The sequence below is a fragment of the Seriola aureovittata genome, chromosome 2, assembly GCF_021018895.1.
Source record: "Seriola aureovittata isolate HTS-2021-v1 ecotype China chromosome 2, ASM2101889v1, whole genome shotgun sequence".
Classification (NCBI taxonomy): domain Eukaryota; kingdom Metazoa; phylum Chordata; class Actinopteri; order Carangiformes; family Carangidae; genus Seriola; species Seriola aureovittata.
In genome coordinates this window covers 24,749,582-24,772,999 of record NC_079365.1, presented here as the reverse complement: position 1 = coordinate 24,772,999, position 23,418 = coordinate 24,749,582, and the positions used below count along the sequence as shown (strand labels likewise).

Here is a 23,418-nt window from a genome sequence, read left to right as displayed (position 1 = left end):
TGTCCTCAAACACAAATTCTATCCTTTTCCTTCCAGGTGTACATAGCCAAAGTGGATCCCACCTCCAGTCTGGGCCTGTCTACTGACTCCATCTACAGTTACAGTATGGGCCACATAAAGAGAGTGCTGGGAGGAGAGGCTCCTGAGACCCAGCCCTCCCGCTGCATGTCCCGAGGCCCCAGCAGCATCACTGTGTCTCTGAAAGGTGTGTGAAGACATGCAATATGCACAATGAGACTTAGTACATTTATCCTTTAGAAAATGTATTTATGATCTCATTGGATTAAACTGAACATATGTTTTAAACAGACAGTTGAATTCAGCACTGTTAACATCATTTTAAAAAAGGCTTTTTATACTCAATCAGAAATTTGGGCGAGTGAGGAAAACTTATTTATGCAAGCACTCAAATGTTTGTTGTCTTTCTGCGGCAGAGCCTAGCGGAGTCAGTCCAGCTTACATTTTCAGTTTCAGCTCTCAATTATGAAATCATTAATCTTTCGATAAAAAGCTGCATCCACACAGATCAATTTTGATGGTTTCTTTTGTCAGTCAGAACTTTTGCATTAGCTGTGTTGTGCAGTGTTTATTTGAAGATCCACGTCAGCTGAGTGCAAATCCTCATGTCTGTCTGCTTATCAGGGCGACTGCATTTGGCCCTGTCTGTCTGTATGTCAGAGAGGCATACAGCAGACTTTTTTTTCCCTTAACAACTCCTCCTTACGTCCCGCATGTGTTCAGTTACATTGAGCTGTGAACTGTCCTCAAATGACCCTGTGGCAGCTGACAAACTCACTAATTCAACAACATTAAAATATGTTTTTCTGAAAATAGATTTTTCTTAGTTATTTTACATGAATTTGGTTATATTATGCATTCACTCCAAACATTAACACTACAAGTGCAAGTATATATGTGGATAATGTACAATATATTTCAAAAACAGCAGTGTTTTGGTTTATGCGAGAAGCACATATGTGAAGCCCATTAATTACTCTCAAGCAGAGCTGTGATCAGTGAGGAGCGTCGAGATTCTGGTTTGGTAGTCGACACTGCGCCTTTGCATGCAGGAATTCAAGGAGTGACGTGCTAGGAGAGCTGGGAAAGCAGCGGCAGTCCAGACAGAGTTCTAGGTAACATGAACCCAGCGTAGCTAGGCCCAGCTGGTCGACCAGCCTCAGACACATGGGCCCCATAGATGTTAAGGCGGAACATTACACTCCTGCAGGCCGGTGGAGGGTGCTCAGACTCACTACAGTTGACGCAAAGTTATTTTCAGACCAAAATGCTTGAGCTCCATGTTGCTTATGAAGGACTTCGGAGGTGATATAAAACCATTTTTTTCCACAACATCTTCTTTCCCCAGTCCTTCCTGTTTGTAATGAATATTCTTTCTGGTATACATATTAACATAATTCTAAACAAGTTTTTGAATATCAAGTATCAAAACTGCACTTCATCACCAATTAAAATATGTCCTGTGAATTTGCAGGTAGTCATCAACTTCGCTGTTTATTGATTCTCACTTTTCCCTCACTATGTCCAGGTTTGAAGGAGAAGTGTGTGGACAGCCTGGTATTTGAAACTCTCATTCCCAAACCCATGATGCAACACTACATCAGTCTGCTACTCAAACACCGCCGTCTCATCCAGTCTGGACCGAGCGGGACGGGTAAGACCTACCTCGCTTCCCGGCTGGCTGAGTACCTGGTGGACCGCAGCGCCCGCGAGGTCACTGAAGGCATCGTGGTCACTTTCAACATGCACCGCCAGTCGTGCAAGGTGAGAGAAACTGATGAACCCGAACAACAGTGGCTTATTTGGTGTAATGTTGTCAGCTTCCTGTTGTCATCCTCCGTCCCCCTCTCTCTTTCTCTCCCCAGGATCTGCAGCTTTATCTTTCCAACTTGGCCAATCAAATAGATCGAGAAACCAGCACATCAGAAATACCACTGGTAGTCATTCTGGACGATATTCACGATCCTGCTTCCATCAGTGAACTCGTCAATGGTGCTCTCACCTGCAAATATCACAAATGGTAATCTCCACATATGGAAAATGGCTGGAAAAATATTCATATAAATATTAATATAACATTATTGTTTGATATAATCAGACAAAAGTGTATGTGTATAAGATGTGTACAATTCTTCATTTCAGTCCTTACATTATTGGAACAAGCAATCAGCCAGTGAAGATGACTGCGAACAACGGCCTGCACCTCAGCTTCAGGTTGGTTGGAGAAACACTCCTGTACTTTTGTACTTGCGTGTTATGGTCTGTGGATGAATTCCTGCTGAGTATGTAGAGATTAGATTTGAAGCTCGCTGTAGAATAAACAGGTCAATACAATAAAAAGCGTCTGTTAGAAAGTCAATGATAAAGTGTGAGTTAATGTGTTGCTAGTGTTTGATTCAATAAAGTTCGATTTCAGTCAGTGCTGTGAGGACTAATAATGACTTTACTTTATGTTTGAGACTCGGTGAACAAAAATATTTAATAATGTAACTACAATAACAATAGAAATAAACTTTTCACTGTAACTCACACTTTTACCTCCTTTTGAAAAGAGAAATCTTCTATGTTGTGCTACTAAAGGATTTGACAAGATTTTGTTAAATTATACAGAACGTCACAGATTGCACTGGAAATATTTGGTTGAATGCTACTGTCTCACTGAAGGAAGAGGATACAGCTACAGTATGTGAAATGGAAAAAGATTTAAATAAAAACCTGTTTTGATAATAAATAAATATTTCTGATATTGATCATCCATCTCATTTGGTTTTCACTGTCAAAATATGGCAGGTACTATATATAGATCTCAGTCCAGTTTTCCACCAGTCCCTCCCTACGGCTACAGCTTGAATCTAATGTTGATGTAGATAATAGGGATAAAGGACTAGCCCGCTGATGTACACATCCATTTGTCTGTATTGTGATGTGATTTTTTGCTTGCACCTTTCATTTTCTTAGAATGGTGACCTTCTCCAACAATGTGGAACCAGCCAATGGCTTCCTGGTGCGTTATTTGCACAGGAAGCTGATGGAGTCGGAGGACGAGAAGAACCTGACCAACGAAGACCTGATCAAGGTGTTAGACTGGGTGCCCAAACTCTGGTATCACCTTCACACCTTCCTGGAGAAACACAGCACATCAGACTTCCTCATTGGTATGAAACTCTCTCGACAGGTCAAAACCTTAGGGCTGAAGAAAGCTTTTTTATTTTGTGGGGAGTATTGACTCTGTGTGTCCTCATGGTACTTTCTTCCTCCCTTGTGTCCTCAGGCCCATGCTTTTTCCTGTCATGTCCAGTCACAGTAGACGAGTTTCGATCATGGTTCATTGATCTTTGGAACCACTCTATTATTCCATACCTGCAAGAGGGAGCCAAGGATGGCATCAAGGTGAGAAACGACACGTAGCAAATCTGGAAAGCTATCCTCCTCAGGAAGTGTTGTTGGCTTCGCTCTCACAGGAGATGTTACGCTCTAATTTTACTGTTGTGGTATGTTGTGACACTTAAGGTCCACGGCCAGAAGGCGGTATGGGAGGACCCAGTAGAGTGGGTGAGGGGCACCCTGCCTTGGCCGTCTGCCCAGCAGGACCAGGCAAAGCTCTTCCACCTTCCTCCCCCCAGTATTGGCTCCAGCAGCCCCGGTCAGCCCTGTGAGGAGAGGCCTCACAAGGAGACTCCACCCAGCTCTATGGAATCTGATCCACTGGTAAGTATTTAACACATTTCATGATATTTTTTGTGTTTTCTCAGAATTATAAGCTTTGTTGTTTAATTAAAACCGGAATGGGTCTTTAGGATTTCTGATTTTTGGCTTCTTCTCTTCTTTGTTGTAGATGGCAATGCTTTTGAAACTTCAAGAGGCTGCCAATTACATTGAATCCCCAGACAAAGAAGACCCTAGCCTGCCTAAACTTTGAACACAAAGCCTACACTTTAACACTTAGCACTTCAAATTTTATTTTTTTCTCCACTGTACTGAGACGGTGCACGTTCAGGAACAAATGAACCCTCAGAAATGGTTGTAAGGTGATTTAAACTGTCATGTCCACCGTAAGTTAAAAGTGTAACTGGGTCATTACAAATCATTTTAATACATACAGTATTTTCAAAAACTGTTCACAAGTATTGGATGAAAAGCTATATTCCATTACTTTCCTATGTATTTGACTGGATGACATTCATTTGAGTTCAGATCCCTTTACCCCCATGTTGTCCCTCAGTGCTCTTAGATCGGTGCTAATAGATCTATGGAGCTCATTTTCTCAGCACTTAGACTTCAGGTGATTCCTGCAACAGCACATACAGTCCATCCCGTGTTGTGCTGAAGTGCTTCATGGGATATGGAGTGCTTGTCAGCAGGAACTATTCTCAATTAATGGTGACTCATTTTGGAAAAGAGTATGACAGCATGACAGATGCTACTGTTTTTTGCAAAGTTCTTTGGTACATATCGACTGTATAAGTCTCTGAAGGCCAAATCTTATACATATGCAATCCTGAACTTTACAACCCGAGCAGGTGAAACAGATAAAAATGCCTTAAGAACAAAGACATCAAAGTCACCTCAACTTCAACAGAGTGCACTGGTGCTTTCATCAACATCATCCCAGCTGAGACAGTCAGAAATCAGTCATTTCTTCAGCTTTATAAATAATTTATTTCAATTAATCATCTTTATTTTTCAGAACAATAATTATACAACAGTGTAGGATCAAATTGCAGTGCTAATTTTCACATATTTGTACATCTACTTTTATGGTTTATAAGTTTGAAAATGAAACTTGCTGTCATACTCTTTTTTGCATACAACAAAACGTATTTATTAGGGATGTGAGTTCATTAATGTGTCGTACCATTTTTCCCAAGCACTTAATTTAGTTTTATTAACTGCTTAATGTAAAACAAGCAGTATCACCAATGTTGCTATATATAAATATATATATATACATATATATATATCAGGTATTAGATACTTAATACACAGGGATAATATAACATAACAAACACCCTCTGACTAAACAGATTGAGATGATGCTATTTGAATCCAATTCAGATTTCTTTGTCGATACAGTTTATCCAGGAAAGATTATGTGTCAAATCTTCCCCCCCATGTTTAGAATAGTTACTGTATATATTATGTACATACAATCAGGCTACATCACAGTTATTTTATCTACATTAGTTGGTGCAAATATCTAATATACTGAACCAAATACTGTACTTTAATCATGCATATTGACTGTCAAGTAAAGGGTTTAAGTTTAAACGATGAACATATAGAAAACACTTATAAAACAACCATATAACAGTATCAATCATCTAGTAGGTGCTTTTTAGGGAAGCCTTATCACAAAGCTCCACTGCAAAACACTTCTATCAATGGCTGAGTAGAGTGACTTTAAAGCTACCTATGCCCATTTCATTTGCAACAGTTCCTGCACTCCACAAACTGAGTTACAAATCTGCTTGTCATCCTCATTTAGGTGCGTATAGTGCTCTTTAACAGTGTCCCAAATTGTAGTGTTGAATAAAGATTATGTAGACGTTCGGGGTAGGTTAGCAAAGAGTTTTGTGTCATAGATCAGTCGAACGCTAAAGAAATGTGAAATTGATCTGGGAGATGATTTCTGGTATATTTAAGACGTGTTGTTGACCAAATGTTGAAGACATTACGTAGAGGCAGTGAAGTCATGTGACACATTGTGTGGTGTACGCCCATGTTGATGTCGTACAGTATTCATATTTGAGAACATTTTGGGTACACGACAAAGAAACCAACAAATTATGAAGAGTAAAAAATGGGAGATTCGAAGACTTTATAAGGTACTTTGTGTAGATTTTTGTAAAGAAGCCCTAATGGAGTAAAAGACAGATAAAGCTTATGGTTGTGCAAGTGGTGTCGAAATAATTCATCTGTTCATCCCACACTGTGTCATTGTTTAGGAGCTCAGACTAAACCTCACATGTACGTAAACCCTGTAAATGAATGTCAGACCACTTTTATGACAGCTTAACGCGAAAGTTGAACATTTTAAATGGTGTCTGAGCTGCACATTGCTTCATTATTGCACTGTTTGCATAAGGCTGATAACGAAACTTCAAGCTTATCCGTAGCTCTGATTGGTCGCCTGCAAACAAAAAAAAAATGAATGAATTAAATACATTACAGAGGAAAAGATGCCAAATGGTTGGTGAGTCTCACCCTGGCCATATGCCGTTTGAGAATCGTTTCCGTTATTGTAAATATTTCAGATATTAGACAGTATTACCGACCCCCACCCTGATCTGTTTCTGCAGGTTAACAAAAGCCATCAGCTCGAGCTTCTCATCTCATTCACTGGTTGTTGTGCCTGTTGCTCTGTAGTACTGTAGCTGTGATTTGTGTTTGCTTACTAGTGTATCAGGACTATGCAGCAACTTCTACTGGTGTTGGCGATCAGCAAATGTCTGAACTTCACGAGCAAACGCGGTGTGTTTTCATCTGGTCTGTCTTTGAGTTCTTAATTCGGACCAAACTGCACCACAGGATAAAAGTGGAAGTTTGCCTGAGCAGGTGATACTGAGCCTTAAAGAGAGGAGGATTTGTTTGGCGTTGCATTGAAGACAGGGTTCATAGTTGTAGTTCAAGAAATTCAGCTTTTTGGAAGCTGTTTCATGTGTTTTGTCCTTATGAATGGCAAGAAAAGTAACGCAACTGGATTTGTGAATGGTCAAATGACGAAAAACAAATAAAGATAATTAAGAATTAAATTATGAGACTGAAATAGTTGGCAAGAATCAGCTCTTCACTGTTTGCATAGTTGATTTTAAGTAGAAATAAAGCAGATAATAGGATAAATCGGAATATCTTAGGCCAATACAGGTTGCTGAATAGTCATATTTTTGCAAAGCTTGTTGTGGACTAAACTAAGATTTCAAAAAAAAAAAATGTTATGCGATATCTAATGTCACTGACGTGCAAATGTTAAGGGTTTCTAAGTGTTGTAAATGCATGTAAACTTGCTGTGTGATGAGGAAAAAATGTTAACATTGATGTATTGTTTAGGAAAATCATTCTAGATAATGTTTTCCTTTTTAATACTCAGATATTTGATATTTCTTTTTTTTCTAAAGAATCCTTTGTAAAACTTAATTTCTCTATTTTGTACAGGACATCATTGTAAAGATTGTAAATAGGTCAGCATTCTGGATGCGGCAACAATCATTGAGGAGGGAAAAAAATGATTGAGGGAAAGGTATATTTCTTCAGAGTTGGGTCCAATACATGGATAAGGCATGCTTCTGAAAGCTTTCATCCACCTATCACTGTTTGTTGGAATCAATAAAATACATGTTATATTTATTCTGGCTTCTTGTGTGTCAATTTGACAGTGTTGACCCTATTAATAGAGCTGCATCAGTCCTCTAGTAGTGCATAGGCCTTAAATAATCATGAATCATATCAATTTTATATTGAATTTGCCACATTTACAGTACTCAGTGCTTAATGGAAACTTCACTGAAAAAGAACAGCTAAGAAAATAATCCTTGTATTAGCCTGAATTAATGTTATAATTATAACAGTTATTAAATGTCTTTAAAATCCAGCAATGTTTGAGTAAAGCAGTAAAGAGCAATTGAAAGCAAACTTACTATTGTATTTTATATATATGTTCTCATCTTTATATATTGCTATTTATTCAGGCCATATTTTATATAATAAAAGAGGTAATGATGTGCAATGAGTGTTGATGAGTGAGACACATAGACATAGCGGTCTGAGTCATACATGGTGCCCAGTATCTGTTACATGTAATTCACGGTGGGCGGTGCTTGAACCTGCCCAGCTCTATATAACCCTGCCGCCCCCACAGGAACGATGGCATTGGATACATTGTTAAGGACTTAACCGCGTTGGGAATTAGCTGCAACCTCCATCATGCCGTCCAAGCCTGCCCCAATCAAGAAGGCGGCTAAGAAAGAACCAGCCAAGAAGGAGGAGGAGAAGGCCCCTGAGCCCGCTCCCGAACCGGCCCCAGAGGTGGCTCCCGAACCCGCTCCTGCCGAGGCCGCCCCCGCCGAGGCCGCTCCTGCCGAGGGCGCCCCAGCCCCCGCTGAGGGCGAGGCTGCACCTGCCGAGGATGCCGCTGCTGCCCCGCCAGCTGAGGAGCCCAAAGCCCCCACCCCTCCACCCCCAGATGGTAGGCGCAGCGGCGTGTGAGCCTTGAGTTGCCGTCGGTCATACAAGCGTACACCCCACCTCTATTTTCTTAGTCTAGTCGCGGTGGGTGAACGCTGGATACTTTGTTCAACAATTTCCGAAGCCTAAGTAGTCGGTTCAGTTCATGTTAAGCACGCGGTAACCTTTACGCACGTGCGTTTGTGCGCGCTCATTGTGAAGGTGCTGTGGGTAAGAAGATGTAGACAAAACGGAACCTGCATGGTCACTTACTGCACACTCCACCTGCTTGGACTCTTACAGCTTTTGACTGCCTCATTTCTAAAAGTCACTTAAAGTCACTGACGCGGTTCAAGGACGCTCTGCCTTCATTGTGCTACCTCAGTGAAAGATCCACGCCTCACAAGCAAACATTAACAAACCCAAATATCTAAATGAGTTGAGAAAAAACTTCACTGATTTGCTGTGCTCACATTACAGAATAATGTATAGCTCATATGAACGACACCTGTTCAACTTTATTTCTAATTTCTAATATTTAACACCATCTTCAGTGAACAGGATTCATTCATTTCTCATCTAACATCCTCATCAGCTGCTCCAGTTGATGAAGCCTCTGCTCAGCCACTGTCTCTCTTTTTACCACCTAACTCACTCATTTCTGCTCATTTTAACTTTTCCTTTTTATCTTGATAGACTTAACCCCCTATTTTGAAAATAATATGAAATATTTTCAAAATGTTGTATGTATGTATATACGCATATCTTCTAACCTCTAATATCAGCTGCTGCACCTGCTGCAGAGGAATCACCAGGTGCCGCCGCTGCTGGTGGTAGGACTCATGAGCCGTGTCAGATCTTATATGAACCTACAAACTCTTAGAAACACTAACTGACTTCTTTATAACACTTTGAACACACATTATCATCTGTTAGAACACGTCTTATCTGCTTAATGCACTAATTATTAAAACCTCATGTTTAGTAATAGCTGCAGCCACAGAGGAAACTGCTCCTGCTGCTGACTCTGAAGCAACTGCAAAAACAGAACATGTTCCTGTTCTCATCTCTCTCTTAACTGAATATTTGGATTTATCATTGGAAACGAATTGGATAAACAGCCTGTGATCATTGTAAATCATTTGACCTCCCAGTAAAGGAGACAGAGAGCTGTGAAGTAAACATGTAGATTATATTTATTGCTGCTGTATCGCTCTGCTCATCACATGCTACCAATAATAATGCAAATGCTTATTTAACATTAGCTGAAGGTGGTGAGGCGCCTGCACCAGAAGAGCCTAAAGCACCCACACCTCCACCTCCTCCACCCAAAGGTAACCCTTCATTTAAAGGAAAACTTCACTTCAGTGTGACGTGATTCTCCTTTCATCATTTGTTCTTTCGTAATTACAGCGTTACGTTAAAGAACTGCACCATCTTGTGACCTCCAGCTTTGAACCGATTTCTGTATGATTTGGGTGCATTTCTACCACCTGTCATTGCCAGTTGAATAATTTTATGTTGTCACGGCATCTGCAGAGCCCACAAGCGCTCCTCTGGATATGTTCATTGAGGACAAGAACGACACCTCAGTTACCATCATCTGGAGCCAGCCAGAGACCATCGGCCTGTCCGGTCTGGATGGATACACCATTGAAGTCTGCAAGGATGGAAGTAAGCCCTGCTCTGCTTTGGACCAGGTGCACCGCACACTGGCTCGTGCACGGATGGGGTTAGATTATTAATACACTGTGACAAAAATGCCAGCTGACCTTTTTAATTATTTTTCAAAACTTTTATTTCAAAAGCCTATTTTAGGTTTTTATATTAAGTATCGTTATGCAGTACGACTGCTATATGTTGAGGTGAATTTTAAATACACCCATATAACATGTTAAATTGCTGTTTTAATGTGGGTCAGCCATATCAGTTGCAGCTGTCCCTGAAGTGTCACTCGCAGAGTTATATCATGAGCTACCTTACTTCTCCCTACAAGGAAAGAGGCATTTCAGGAGCTGCTGTGGTCTCGCTGGAGGTCCTGCTTTTAGACTTACAGCCCTAAGCTAATATCAGCAGCAGTTCAATGTTGGCTTGATTTAGCAGCCAGGGCACGCCGTTTACCCACGGAACAGCAATTTCATGTCTAATACAAGAAATTTATGTCAAATATAGTCATTATTTTCATCACAAAGCTGCAAAGCGAGCAGCGCTTAGTCTCCTAATTTGTTAATTCTCAAGTCTCTTGTGAATCAGAGAAAATTCCTCTCATTCTGCCTGCCGTTTGCACATCCTTCACACTTAAATCACTGTTATTTATCCTTTAATGAAGAGATAAACAACAGCTTTATAAACCCCGCCAGTCTGTCTTCATTATGTATAATTTTCCCGTGCAGCTGAGGACTGGAAAGCAGTTAACGAGGATCTGCAGAAGTCCTGCCGCTACATCATCAAGAACCAGACCACAGGTGACCGTCTGAAGATCCGCGTGGTGGCTGTGAACGCCGGCGGCCGCAGCCCCCCCGTCACCCTCCCCGAGGCTGTCCTGGTGAAGGAGGTCGCTGGTAAGAAGAAGTGTTCGCAAAGATACATTTTAGCTCAGAACAGAACATATAGTAAAGTGTATTTTCTGCAGAATAAATGAACCACTTACTCGGTTGTTCTCTCACTCAATCGCAATAAAATGAAGGATAAGAACAGATGCATCATATAGATGAGTAACCTATCGACATGCACAGGAATGAGTGAAAAAAGACTTTGCAAATGAGTCGTTGATAAAAAAAAAACATAAAAAAGAAGAGGAGAAAAGTGAGAACATTTAAAATGCTAAATATGTGCAGTACAGACTTCAAAGCCTTTTGTTCTATATACAACACGAGGCACTGAAACACAAATTAAAAGTTACTAATACTGCATAAAAATGTGTACTGATACACAGATAAGTGACACATCAGGCTGTAAAAGTCATTATTTGGCCATTTTCTCTGTAAATTCTTTTAAATTTAGCAGCTAAAATGTGGGCGTCAGGCACAACACGAGCTGGTCTTAACTCCCACATGACGAAAGTTATAATCAAATCCAGACAGGTCTAATTGGAATGTAAAATAGATGTTTTAATATCTACAGTTCAAGACGGAAAGGAAACACTTAACAAACTGAGTGATTGAACTTTTTCTCATGATCAGATTAATCCATCTGTAAAATATGCGAAAACAAATATGGGACACACCATTTGACACAGTGTCTGGGCTTAAGCTTTACAGAGCAATTTATTAATGGAAAGGGGGGGGGGTTGTAAGTAAAGTGCAGGAGTCAAAGGGAAACAGCTCAGCAATGTTTTCCTTCAGCTGTCCGTGTCCTGTTGGCACATACCTGCAGTGTTAACGGTATAAAACTATGGTCTTCTCACTCGTTTCCACTTTGAGTCGAAACGCCGATCCACCCGAGCACAGTGCGATAATTACGCACTTGTTAAGTGGGTGGTTTTTACTAATGCTGTACAGCTTACAGTGTTAATCATAGACATTATATGTAAAGTGATTTGTGGTAAAATAATGACTGGACCCCGAGGACTTTAAAAGGAGGAGCTGCGTTACTTTGGCTCTCTCACAAATCATCGTTATGCGTAATGGAGAGTCGGACAGGGAACTTGATCCTGCTGGACTGGCAATATTTCAATAATCGTGTCCATGTTCACCGCTTGTGTTCACCATAGCAGGCGGTCCACATATAGAAAGAACTTGTGAAATGTTTCTGACAAAATGACCACAAAGCTTTGGAAAAATAGCTGGGATGTCCCTGCTATTAACACGGATTTTTCTGTGGAAGGTTTGGCATTGCATTGTGATCCCTGCCAGGATTCATGCTGAGGGGAGAGCGTCAGGCTCCTTTCTGCAAGATCGATGGTGACAAGCAGGTGGGGGGGCGTGGGGGGAGTAGAGGGGGTGGAGAGCACATTCCAGTGCGTCCAGTCTCTGAGTAGAGAGGGGGTGGTGGGTGTTGGGGCTGCTGGGTCTGGATCCAACTTCTCAGGTGACACCTAAATCTCATGACACTTCCAGAGATTCACTGTTTATTTTGAAACATGCCACAGACTTTACAGGTACAATGTTCATTAAGCCTAATCCTGTCCACATGAAGTGGTAAGACACTTAACCTGCAGTATGTTTATTCTGATATACAGACGTACTTTACTTCATCCCGTTTTCTTTTCCTTTGGCACCAAATCATTTATGTTGCAGTTTATATTAACAGTTTCCTGCTGTTAAATAGCAGGGCAGTAATGTCTATGTTGCTGAACTTATCCATGATTTTAAAGCATTCTGATGCGAGTGGGAGTAACTGAAGCTCCGACTAATGCGTCACGAGGCGAGGCGATATACTACAGGATGTCTGCTTTATTTAGAGACCTGACAAATGTTGCTCTGCTGGACTCAGCAGGTGGTGCTTCTCACCAAATCACTTTTACAAATGAGCCCCGGCAAGATACTTGTGAGGCTTAAATATCATTTGAAACGTCTCGGTGGCTAACTATCCTCATGATTTTAGTGAGTTATTTTTAGCTTGGAGGGAGGTAAAGGTGGGAGCTGGGGTCTGTGAAAGATTTTACATCTAACATACCTTTACTAACTAAGCCACCAAGAGCGGTAATAGCCTGTGATATTCTAATAATTGTTAATATCCATGATTAATTACTTATTTACAGGTTTAAACTAAAATGTTTAGATGTTCCTTTCTGCTATTGCTGCATAGCTCACGTTAGCATTAACAGCTATTTACTTACCAGTCTAGAAGAAACGTTGTGAGTTCAGCATTAAACTTCATTCCTTAACTTTCCTCCGGCGGTGGAAGGCAACGCCATTGTCAACTCTTTCTGCTGAAATTAGCACATTAACCAGCCAGCCCGTCTCGTCACTTTCCGATAGCGACTCACTGTAGCCTCCGGTCTGCCCTGAAGACGTAGCGCTGCTCAGAGGGCGAATGATAACCTCTCGTCTTGTAAACGTGACGGTGGGCGAATCTGTTCCACCGGCTCCCGACAAGAAACCACGTTCATCAGCAGAGAAAACCTAACAATAACCTCTTTAAACGGCTTACCAGTGTCCTTAGACTTCCAGTATTATATACGACTTCTCATTTTATTTACCTTCATTATAATGTTTAGAAAGTCCTTTGTTGCTGTAACATTAAAACATTAACCAGTTAAAACACAGACACACCTTGATGGCACCGGTGAAACGTCCCTGACTCAGATGGGCTTAGATCAGCTCAGCATGCTAATCGATTTCCTCAAGATTTGTTGGTCACAAAAGGATCTGAAATCCTTTTGTTTCACTCACACAGATCCCAAAAATCCTGTTCAGGCTGTTTCTGTCCTTCACTGACGGACGGGGGAAGCAGCAGCAGATGAAAGAACATAAAAATGATGTGTAAATGCTGACTTACTGTAATAACAGTCACTGATTGCTTCAGTCTGTGTTTTTCTCTCTAGACCGCCCCAAGGTTCGCCTGCCTCGTTTCCTCAGGCAGAGATACGTCGCTCACGTTGGAGACAAGATCAACCTGACCATCCCCTTCACAGTAAGCTGAATATGGCCGCTTCTTCCTGTGTGTGCACGATGGATAAAACTAGGCTCAACTCTGTAAAACTTATTTGTCTCACCACACGCCCCTCCTCTCCCAAGGGTAAACCCAAACCGGTGGTCTCCTGGACAAAGAACGGACAGCCTCTGGACACAAAGAGGGTGAACATCCGCAGCACTGACAGAGACAGCATCCTGTTCATCCGTACGTCCGAGAGAGACGACTCCGGAGTCTACGAGATGTGCGTGAAGGTGGACGACTTTGAAGACAAGGCCTCACTCACCCTTCAAATTGTTGGTGAGCAAAATGTTTATATTGCGTGAGTGAGGAAATTCAAAAGTGAAGTGTTTGATACTATAATCAGTGGCTGTTTGCTCACAGAGCTGCCAGGACCTCCTGCCTCTGTGAAGATTGCAGATACCTGGGGCTTCAATGTTGCTCTGGAGTGGACCGTACCCAAGGACAACGGAAACACAGACATCACAGGTTACACAGTGCAGAAAGCCGACAAAAAGACCGGAGTAAGTCGTATTACAATACAAATGTACGTTGATTATTCATAGAAGGATTCCAGTAGATTTATTCATCATGTCTTTGCTTTGTGTGTGTGTGTGTGTGTGTGTGTGTGTGTGTGTGTGTGTGTGTGTGTGTGTGTGTGTGTGTGTGTGTGTTCACAGGACTGGTTCACTGTGATGGAGCATTACCATAGACTGAATGCCACCATCTCTGACCTCATCATGGGCAACACCTACAAGTTCAGAGTGTTTTCTGAAAACAAGTGCGGAATGAGCGAGGACGCCGCTATTACAAAGGAGGAGGCCAAGATCCTGAAGACAGGTACCTCTGAGCTTTTATTACTATTCAACAGCAGTGAAGTAAACACTTTATTCATCCCATCTGAAGCTGTTGTCTCATTTGTCTGTCCTTTACTTCCTAATTCTGAGAACTGTTGTGACGTCAGGAGTAGGTTTTCAGGAAATCCCTCATCGGCGAGGCTTAACCTATCGATTTACAGCATATCAGCTAGACTGTGCAGTAGCAGTTGTGTAGTTAATTCTCTTCCTTTGTGCAGGTATTGATTACAAGCCTCCTGATTACCAGGAGCACAACTTCACCGAGGCTCCCAAGTTCACCACCTCCCTGAGTGACAGAGCCACTACTGTCGGCTACAGCACCAAGCTGCTCTGCTCCGTCAGGGGACAACCAAAAGTACAGTAACAACATTTACCTTCTTCCTTCGTGTCTGAACCAATGTCACGTCACGCCCTTTTTCCAATTTAACCAACAGTAGCAGCAAGATATTGTCTCATTTACTTTGGCGGCTAAGACACTAGAACTGTGTAGGTTTAAGGTTCGCTCGGATGATTTTGCATGTTTTAACCCAGTAAGCACAAACACTGCGGAAGGTAGAGGTGCAGTTTAAAAACATATTGGTATGTTTTGAACGTGCATTCAATGTTTGCTCGATTAGACTGTAACACCAGTGGTACCAACAGGCTAAACCTTTGCCTAGACAACTTGTCAGCAGCTTAGTCATCATAATGCGGTGGTGCCTGGCTGTATTAAGAGTTTTTGTGGGTGGGTGTGTTTGCTCTGAGCTGACAATGCTGATGATCTTCACCTGCTTCTGTTAGCCTGCTGTCTGAGCCTCTCACCTCCTCTTTGGGATCATAACCCCGCCGGGTTGCCAACAGGACGGTAACATAGATGGTCTTGATGAGAAGGTTAGATTTTTGACGAAGGGAGGCGGGGAAGAGGCCATAAGGGTTACAGGTCAGCTGGGAAGCAGGGTCACATGTGTAACATTCCCTGTGGGGCCCCAGGAGGTCCTCACCATGTCAGAGCCATTAAAAACTTCCAAACTGGGTGTGTGCTGTGTGTCCACTTCAATCACCAGAGCTCCTCTTGTCAAGTGGCACAAACATAAATAGAAACAACACTTGCGCTTGTTTATTTATGAGATGTTTTAATATAATTACTTGTCTTGGAGGAAAGTGTTTTTAAAAAATCACGTTTTAATCATAATATAAAAATCTGTTTTTCTACAGCCCAAGGTTCAATGGATGAAGAACCAGATGATCATTGGAGACGACCCCAAGTTCAGGCAGATCTGCGTCCAGGGTATCTGCTCTCTGGAGATCCGTAAGCCCGGTAACTTCGACGGAGGTGTGTACTCCTGCAGAGCCAAGAATGATCACGGAGAAGCAACTGTCAGCTGCAAACTGGAGGTCAAACGTAAGTCAAGATCTTGAATCTGAATCAAGATCTTTCGTCTATTTATGGGTGTAAACATTGTGTTTAGTTGTAGAGTTGTAGCATTTGCTTTACCAATATTTGAGTGCTCACCTTGTGAAAACTAACAACTTGTCTTTCTGTTGAACAGAGCCAGTGGTTGCAGATGCAGATAAGAAATAGGTCAACATTCTCATAATCACAGGTCAGAAATCATCAGGATCGTATATGAATATTGTCCTTGATTGTACTTGATTTTCGCACACAGAGTATAAGTCAAAACCAATTAGAATCAACCTTGTTAACCTCAATCAAACCTTATAAACACAGCTGAGTTGTACTCTAGTTGTATTGTTAAATGTTAACTTGCTGTGCAATTTGCAATCATGGTTACTTGTGAAATTAATGCCACAAAAGTGGAACAATTAAACTGGATGTATTGGATATGTTGGTCTATATGGGTCCTGAGGTGACATCTGCCTTCCCCATGACTTACTTTCCATACATGGAGGGCACTAAACTTGGAAAAGGTGGCCTCTGCCACTGAAAGAGTCCAAGAGGTAGCACCCATAAATTAAATCTGTTATGGCTCCTCATGTACTTGGTTAGGAGACTTAATCACATTTCCATGACTCAGCAGTAGCAGCAGCAGCAGCCTCCTTTAAGTCACGGAGATATTAGCATTTTATTTGCAGAACACTTAAAAGGTTTTTGAGGCTTTAATCAATGTAATGTTGCATTTTTCTTCAAAATTGAATTACTGGATAAAACTTATTTCTGATATATATATTTATAATTTTAAAAATGCAGATATAACTTTGCTCAGTTTTCTTTCTCTCTAAAGTGATTCTCTCTGTCATTTCTGCAAATGCAGTTCTCACTCTTTCTTAACACCTGTTGCTGTTATTTGTTCATCTGTTGCAATCCCAAATTAGGAGCAGACGGAATGAGGCCTTTGCAGCCTAAGGTGCGTGACACTTTTAGCCAATCTAAAACCGGCCTCCACCATGATAAATCAAGAGTTCAAAGTTTAAAGTATTTCTTTATCTCTACAGGAAGGTGCTGGATTCCTGGAAGAACATGTACAGTATATATGGCTGGTGACCACACTACACGAGGGTTGTTGCCTGTGACCTCTTGCCAAGTGTTACCCGATGTTATGATGAACAATTGTTGTCGCTTTACGCCTTTCCACTACATTATTAAGTCCATATCCATGTCCACAATCAGCTATTTCCCCAACGATACTGTCTATGGTAAAACTAAACTAAATTATCACATGGTCAAACACTATACCTCCCTAGTTTATCATCTTGTCAGTCTAACTAGGTGAATGCCAAGAAAATCATAGCATGAATTTACTGTTCCTCATAGGAGATCTACATGTAACATCTACGTGTTTATATCAATAAATAATTTAATTTCTGGTTTTGTTTTTTCAATACAGTGTCTTTTATAAATTGAAATCTGCAGTAGAAATATTGTAAAGGCTTATTCTCAATAATAATAATAATAATAAAAGAAATACTTTTCAATATAGATAACAAAGTGCTTCACAAGTTTCTAATAAGTGAGTGATACATTATATTTACTTAAGAAATTCTTATCTTCCTTACAATTAATGCCAAATTAAAATGATCTTTTCAAAATAAAAGTTTACCAAGACTTTAAAAAAAAGAGGGAAAACTGCTAAAACACTGCTTTAGAAACTCTTTTTTTGATAGGTCTATCTGGCCTGAAAGCTTCTGTATCTGCAGAGTGATTTAATTACTTCTGCTACAGTTTCACTCAGCTGCTGAATGTATGAAGGCCTTTTGGCAGCAGACCAGTGAGAATCTGGAGACAGCACTATTCATTTGGCTCATATGGACCCAAGAGTACATCACAGTATGCCAGGACTTCCATAATAATAATACCACTCTATAATACTGATCTTGTAGCTATTTGGTCTTGGAGTTACTGGCATAGTGATATGGGGCAGGATGCCAGAAATATCCAGGTTACAGAGACACATGGGTTCACACAGAGGCTGACAAATTTAGCTTTGGTGCTCCGTCTCGCTCAGGTTATTTTAGGAAGTGGTTCAACTGGCAAAATGTGCTTTTATTTTATACCTTAGAAAGAGGGAAATTGAAATCAAAATTAAATATGGAAAAAAAAATTAATTGCAATTAGTAAGTGGAATAATGTCATTATTTCAATTCAAAACAATTGAAAACACTGATGTCTCCCTCCCTCGCAGGATCATCCTGGGAGTGTATTAACTGGAATCCAGTGACAGATCTTGTACAAGAAAAGTAGACACCCTCTGTATAACAGAAAGTGTTAAAAGTTTAATGCATATTGAGTAACACAGCTCTGCGGTTTGAGCTAAAAAAAAAAACCATCTGTTTCTTTGAGTGTGGCGTCCTCTAGTGTTACAATGAAGAAATGACATCTGCAGGCTCTCTGAAAATGGGAGGGTAGAAAGAGCCATGCTGCATGTTAACTACATTCATTAATTGCTGCCTTAAAGTAAAAAAAAAACAGGACTTACACTTAAGTGATCAAGAAAGATCAACGCAGTTAACTGCCCGTTTAATTTACAATCCTTTATTACACTCCCTCTCTCTGTCATTTTAAGTTACTTGCACAATTTGCATAGTGCAGCTTTAACCCGTGGGCTAGGAGCCATAATGGGTCTAAGGCCTACTTCTGGTTGGTCCCTGGATGCTGACATGCTGCAATAGGGTCACGGAGCGAGAGACTTGCTGTCTAATTTAGGTCTTGCACCGAAAAGGTTTCAAACCTCCAATGAAAACCAATTTAAAATCACTGATGAATAATGTAAGTGCATATATGAAATATACTAAAATAATGTACCTCGTTTGTTTGAATCCTGTAATTCTATTCAATTTCTTACTGTAAATTTGAATGTCAGTATTTGTGAAATCATATGATGTAAACTGCACATACACTACATGTTCCTAACTAGTCAGTTTGGTGATTGTTAAGGTGAGAGTTTGTCTTTTCTCTTATTCTGTACTTTGATCAATTTGTTATTGTGGGTAGATGGTTGTTGCTGTGCAACACCAGAGCTGCATTTTGACCACGATGCCAAATCTGCAGCATATCTTTTAAAGCAGCTATGATTTATATTTTTAAGTGAAAAACGATAGCGACAGTGTAGTAGTGATGAACCTACAGAGAATCATCATCTGATCCTGCAGCTGCCCTTGGCTTTAAGAAGCTCAAAAACCCACTGTACTTTTTAGTTTTAAGGAAAGCTGTTTTTTTTTTATTGGTGCACTTGTTTTCCATCCGCCTCAGAATGAAGTGTAAACACAAAATGTGGTCTGAAACTTTGGTGTATGACCAAATACCTGAAAACTCATTACAATCAGCTTCAGCTGTTTGTGTTTACGGCTAATTAGCAAATGTTAGCATACTATCACGCTAATCCAAGATGGTGAACATGATAAACAGCAGAATGTTAGCATTTCCTTCGTGAGCATGATAACATGCAGCATTCACATTAGGCTCAAAGCAATGCTGTGCCTGACGCCCAGCGCCTATAGCTGTACTCCTGTAGTTTGTCTTACTTCACTGTTCCATTCTTCATTTTATGCTCGAGGCTCATTAGACTCCCTGGTTCACCTTTATGAAACCAGACCTACACGGCCGCTTCAGGCACATTTTCCACTTCTAATCCCCATGCTGAATTACCTCTGTGCCTCTGTTTCATCTGTTATGATTTATTGCTCTCAAGTCCAGTACAAGGCAATCACAAAATATCCTCTGGCTGAATAATTGGATCCTATCAAAACTTTTCTCTCTGTGACTACCCCCTTTAGGGGAAATAGAAGCAAATAAGCACAGCAATATGGAAAGTTCATAAAAAGGCAGGGCGCTTTAGTGATGCAGCATCTCTGAGTCATCTGGTGGTGTTGCTTTAATCGTTGGTAATGCACCGAGCACTGGCTGGTTGCTGCTATGTCAAGGGTAACGCCAAAGGCAATGAAATGGTGTGTCCTCCTTGAAGGAAGCCCGGCTGCTCTTTGCTGCAGAGGTTTTGGCAACGTTCCCAGAAGGTTTAATAAGTGTAATGGTGAAACTGGCACTCACACCACTGTCCTGTCATTGCTTTTCATTAACAAATGTTGCCCCGTTAAATCAGTTGGATAGACTGTCTGAACACACTTTTCATTTGCCTCAGACTTGGGCAGTTAAGGTGGTCTGAGGTGGTGAGGCTGTACGATTTAAGGTATTCTTTCTCATGTTTTATTTTTGATTTTTTTTTTACCATTTAGGTTCTGCTTTAAAGAGTGTTTGGATCATATAATGTCCCTCAAGATATTCTTAGTCCCTTCAAATCTTCCCTGTGAAAATATTGAAAAATCAATCAAGCTTTGATTTTGTATATTTCATGCTGCTTCACAGTGGCCGGAGTACACTGTGATTCTAACGAACAAGCATGTATTGTATGGATTTCCCTGGAGAGACCTGCAGTGGCATTGTGATGCAGCGCTCTCCAGCCGTCCACTATACGTGGTCAGGTAGTCTATTGATTTCAGATGGCAGAATGAGACTTCATTAAGTCAATTTAATAAAACTGAGGTGCTGAATTGTTGAGTGGGAAGGAAATTAAAAACAACAGTAGATACCACCTAAGGACCCAACATGTATGTTTAACTTCTGAACTGATTACATCTTTTTTTCTACTTATATATCATCTGATGGAAATAATCCTAAAAAAAGGTGTCAAACGTCAAGTTGTTGAACTGACTGGTTTGTCAGCATGTAGTATCATGCTACATTAAATGCTTTGCATGTCCTGCTACAACATACAGCGTGACTTCTGCTTGACTTTTACACTTTTTGTTTAATTAGGCGACTCTATGATCTATGTCTCCTTGATGAGGCAGCAGCAGTGATCTGTGTCCTTCCTGCAGCTCATCCCACCTTCTGCTCTTTTAAATTATTCACTAGTTACATGTTAACTGCCTATAAACAAGGAAGGGAGGAACTAGTTGCCTTTTCATGTTGCAGCTGCTGAGTCTGCTGGAGCCTCACATCTACTGCTGCTGGGGAAAAAAACGGGAAAAAAAACACAACTTCCCATCTGTGTTCTGCCTGCCTCCATACTGCAGCAAAACCAGCCCAAGCAGACCGCTAATAGCCCCCCCCCCCTCACTCATCCACCCTTCCCTTCTCCTCTCCTCTCCTCTCCTCTCCTCTCCTCCTCCCTCACCTTGTATCCTCTCTAGTCCTCACACCTCACTGCACTGAGGTTCCTGCAGAGTTCCCGCAGCAGGGAGGCAAAGGACCCAAAATCAGGCTCTGTGAGAGCGACTGCAGACTGCTGGTTACCATCTTCACCTCTCCTTTCACCACTCATCGATTCCACTGCTTTTGCAACCCCCCCAACCCCCCCCCCCCCCCACACACACACACTCTCACTCACTCTCTTCCTCCCTTTCCTCCTGCGTCTATTTCTCAAAGCTCAGCACTCCCTGTCTGCGTGTACTGGGGGGGAAAGTGATGGAGCAAGAAAGAAAAGAGGAGGAGCACAGTTGTTAGTGCGCCACAGAAACCCCCCCTCCCCCTCCTCCCTTACCCAATTGATGACAAGGAGGGTTTTTATTGAGTTGCTCCTCAGCCAATGAGCGAACAGTGCCGGGAAATACAGCAGTGGAACTGCACCGGCTCTGAGGCTTGTGCTGGTTTCAGTGTGTAAGAACAATGTTAATCTGTGTGAGTGTATCTTATTTTCTCATCTCCGCCTGATCTGAGTGCACCTCAGCAGCACCTTGAGCCCACAAAAGTCTTGATTGTGAGTGTCAGGGGGCTTCTTGGACAGAAACACCCCCAGGTGAATCTGGGACTTGCCAGCACTGGGGATTTTTTTTGCAATGTCTTTTGAGAGTGGGATGAACCAAAGTGCATATTGTTAAGATTTTTTTCTTCCTGTCAAGAATATATCTGACCCTGTTCTCTGCTTCCACTCTTGCTTAGGAGGCAGCACATCTCTCCTCAAGGTAAGCAGCATTTTTGCTTTTTCTCTCCAGAACAGCATCATCAGTTACTGAGGCTTTGCTGCGTGCCAGGCTGTCACAGAGGCACCTAGCCTCATTACACACATCCTGCCTGAATGTGGAAAAAAAAAGCTCTGCAGAGACAGAAAGAGAGACTAAATGGCTCAGGGGTAATTAGAGCAGACAGTGTTAGCGTTTTGCCAGTCGCCTCTCATTTTAATGCAGAGTCTTACAATAATAGCAAATCTGCCAGAGTGGAACTTTTGCAGCATGTCAGTAAGTCCTCATGTCTGGTGCGTAGCATCATGTAGTGCTGCAGTATAATGTTACATAATAAAACAAACGTGCGTGTGTGAGGCTAGAACTTGAGATGGGGATTTCTTGCACAGTAGAAAAACGACTAAAGCACTATTCATTGGTTGATTATAATCTGGATGTGTAGATAGTAAAAAGTGAGATTTTAGAGCGGTAATGCACAGAGGTAAAGATTGTCCTGAACAGAAAAAGAGATAAATGCAAAGAAGTTGTTTTATGTTGGTATGCAACTGATTTTTATTTTTCTTTCCAGTTGCATTTCTTAATGCTTCATTTTTAATAGTGTGTCAGTCTTTAAATGGATGATGAGAGTCAGCTCACTGTCACACAGTAAAAGCTCAGAGGGAGTGCATGCAAAGTCAAATCTGCTGAGCCAGCAAGACTGAAGGGCCCACGTAAGAGTCTGCAGAGCTCACTCTGTTCAGATGCATCTGTGTCATCTTATTAGCAGTTATCCAGTGCGTTTATACAGTGTCTCTTGTTGTACCTTTTCTAAATGCTTTGTAGGCAAATATTTCCTTCATTCACTGTAATGAAACATGGTTGAAGAAAGATCTCATCAATGTGCCCTGGAATTTTGCGCATTACGGCCTCTGGTGGAAACTGATTACCTTGTAAACCAAACCACAGCTTGAACTTCTTTATGTTTTCTTGTCATTTAAGTAGCACGTTCTCCTTGTTTGCCCTCACAGGCATCTCCCATGTGTTTCTCCTATTGATTAAGAAAAATTTTATTTTTAGCCGTAGATTTGGATGATTGATTTGTGTTGGCGCTGTATGTTCCTGGGCTGATTATGATGCAGCGGTATGATCAGATCAGGTGATGCAGTGGTTTCTTCAGTCCCAGGGGGTGTTATGAGTACATGACTGGGATATTCCTGACTCTGTGTGATTGTGTGTGTGTGTTTGTGTGTGTGTGTGTGTGTGTGTGTGTGTGTGTGTCTGTGTGTGTGTGTCAAATGAGGACTTCCTTTTGGCATCAGCAGAGGTGAATCAAGGGCTGTGTCGCTGCAATGTGTCTGTACACAACACACACATACTCATGCTGACACACACAGCTTCTGTCCTGTGATGTGTTGTGTACTTGCCTTGGTGCATT

General features: G+C 41.4%; 3 protein-coding genes across 15 annotated transcripts in view; all 3 read left to right on the top strand.

Moving 5' to 3' along the window:
* Window positions 1–7,362, top strand: part of nav1b (neuron navigator 1b) — an 84,355-nt gene extending 76,993 nt beyond the window's left edge. For all 10 annotated transcript variants that reach the window (XM_056390864.1, XM_056390824.1, XM_056390832.1 and 7 more), the window contains 8 exons: window positions 37–205; window positions 1,547–1,782; window positions 1,884–2,038; window positions 2,161–2,232; window positions 2,977–3,173; window positions 3,290–3,408; window positions 3,529–3,726; window positions 3,854–7,362. In XM_056390864.1, the coding sequence (XP_056246839.1) occupies window positions 37–205; window positions 1,547–1,782; window positions 1,884–2,038; window positions 2,161–2,232; window positions 2,977–3,173; window positions 3,290–3,408; window positions 3,529–3,726; window positions 3,854–3,937 (1,230 nt within the window). In that variant the 3' untranslated portion in view covers window positions 3,938–7,362. The remainder of the gene's footprint in view (window positions 1–36; window positions 206–1,546; window positions 1,783–1,883; window positions 2,039–2,160; window positions 2,233–2,976; window positions 3,174–3,289; window positions 3,409–3,528; window positions 3,727–3,853) is intronic.
* A 520-nt stretch (window positions 7,363–7,882) lies between these two features.
* Window positions 7,883–17,417, top strand: mybphb (myosin binding protein Hb). Its single transcript, XM_056364996.1, has 12 exons — window positions 7,883–8,200; window positions 9,718–9,852; window positions 10,572–10,739; window positions 13,667–13,755; window positions 13,860–14,055; window positions 14,140–14,279; window positions 14,436–14,595; window positions 14,831–14,967; window positions 15,807–15,993; window positions 16,142–16,195; window positions 16,926–16,957; window positions 17,046–17,417. Exons 1-10 carry the CDS (start codon window positions 7,939–7,941, stop codon window positions 16,171–16,173), a joined length of 1,506 nt encoding a protein of 501 aa, XP_056220971.1. The 5' UTR covers window positions 7,883–7,938; the 3' UTR covers window positions 16,174–16,195; window positions 16,926–16,957; window positions 17,046–17,417.
* A 4,221-nt stretch (window positions 17,418–21,638) lies between these two features.
* The window catches only part of LOC130181199 (synaptotagmin-2), a 30,606-nt gene continuing 28,826 nt past the window's right edge, over window positions 21,639–23,418 (top strand). The window contains exons 1-2 of one of the 4 annotated variants that reach the window (XM_056395105.1): window positions 21,639–21,841; window positions 21,985–22,007. The gene's annotated coding sequence lies outside the window, so the exon portion shown is untranslated. Of the gene's footprint in view, window positions 22,008–23,418 lie in introns of all 4 variants that reach the window. The other 3 variants (XM_056395114.1, XM_056395134.1, XM_056395144.1) reach the window with 3 other exon arrangements.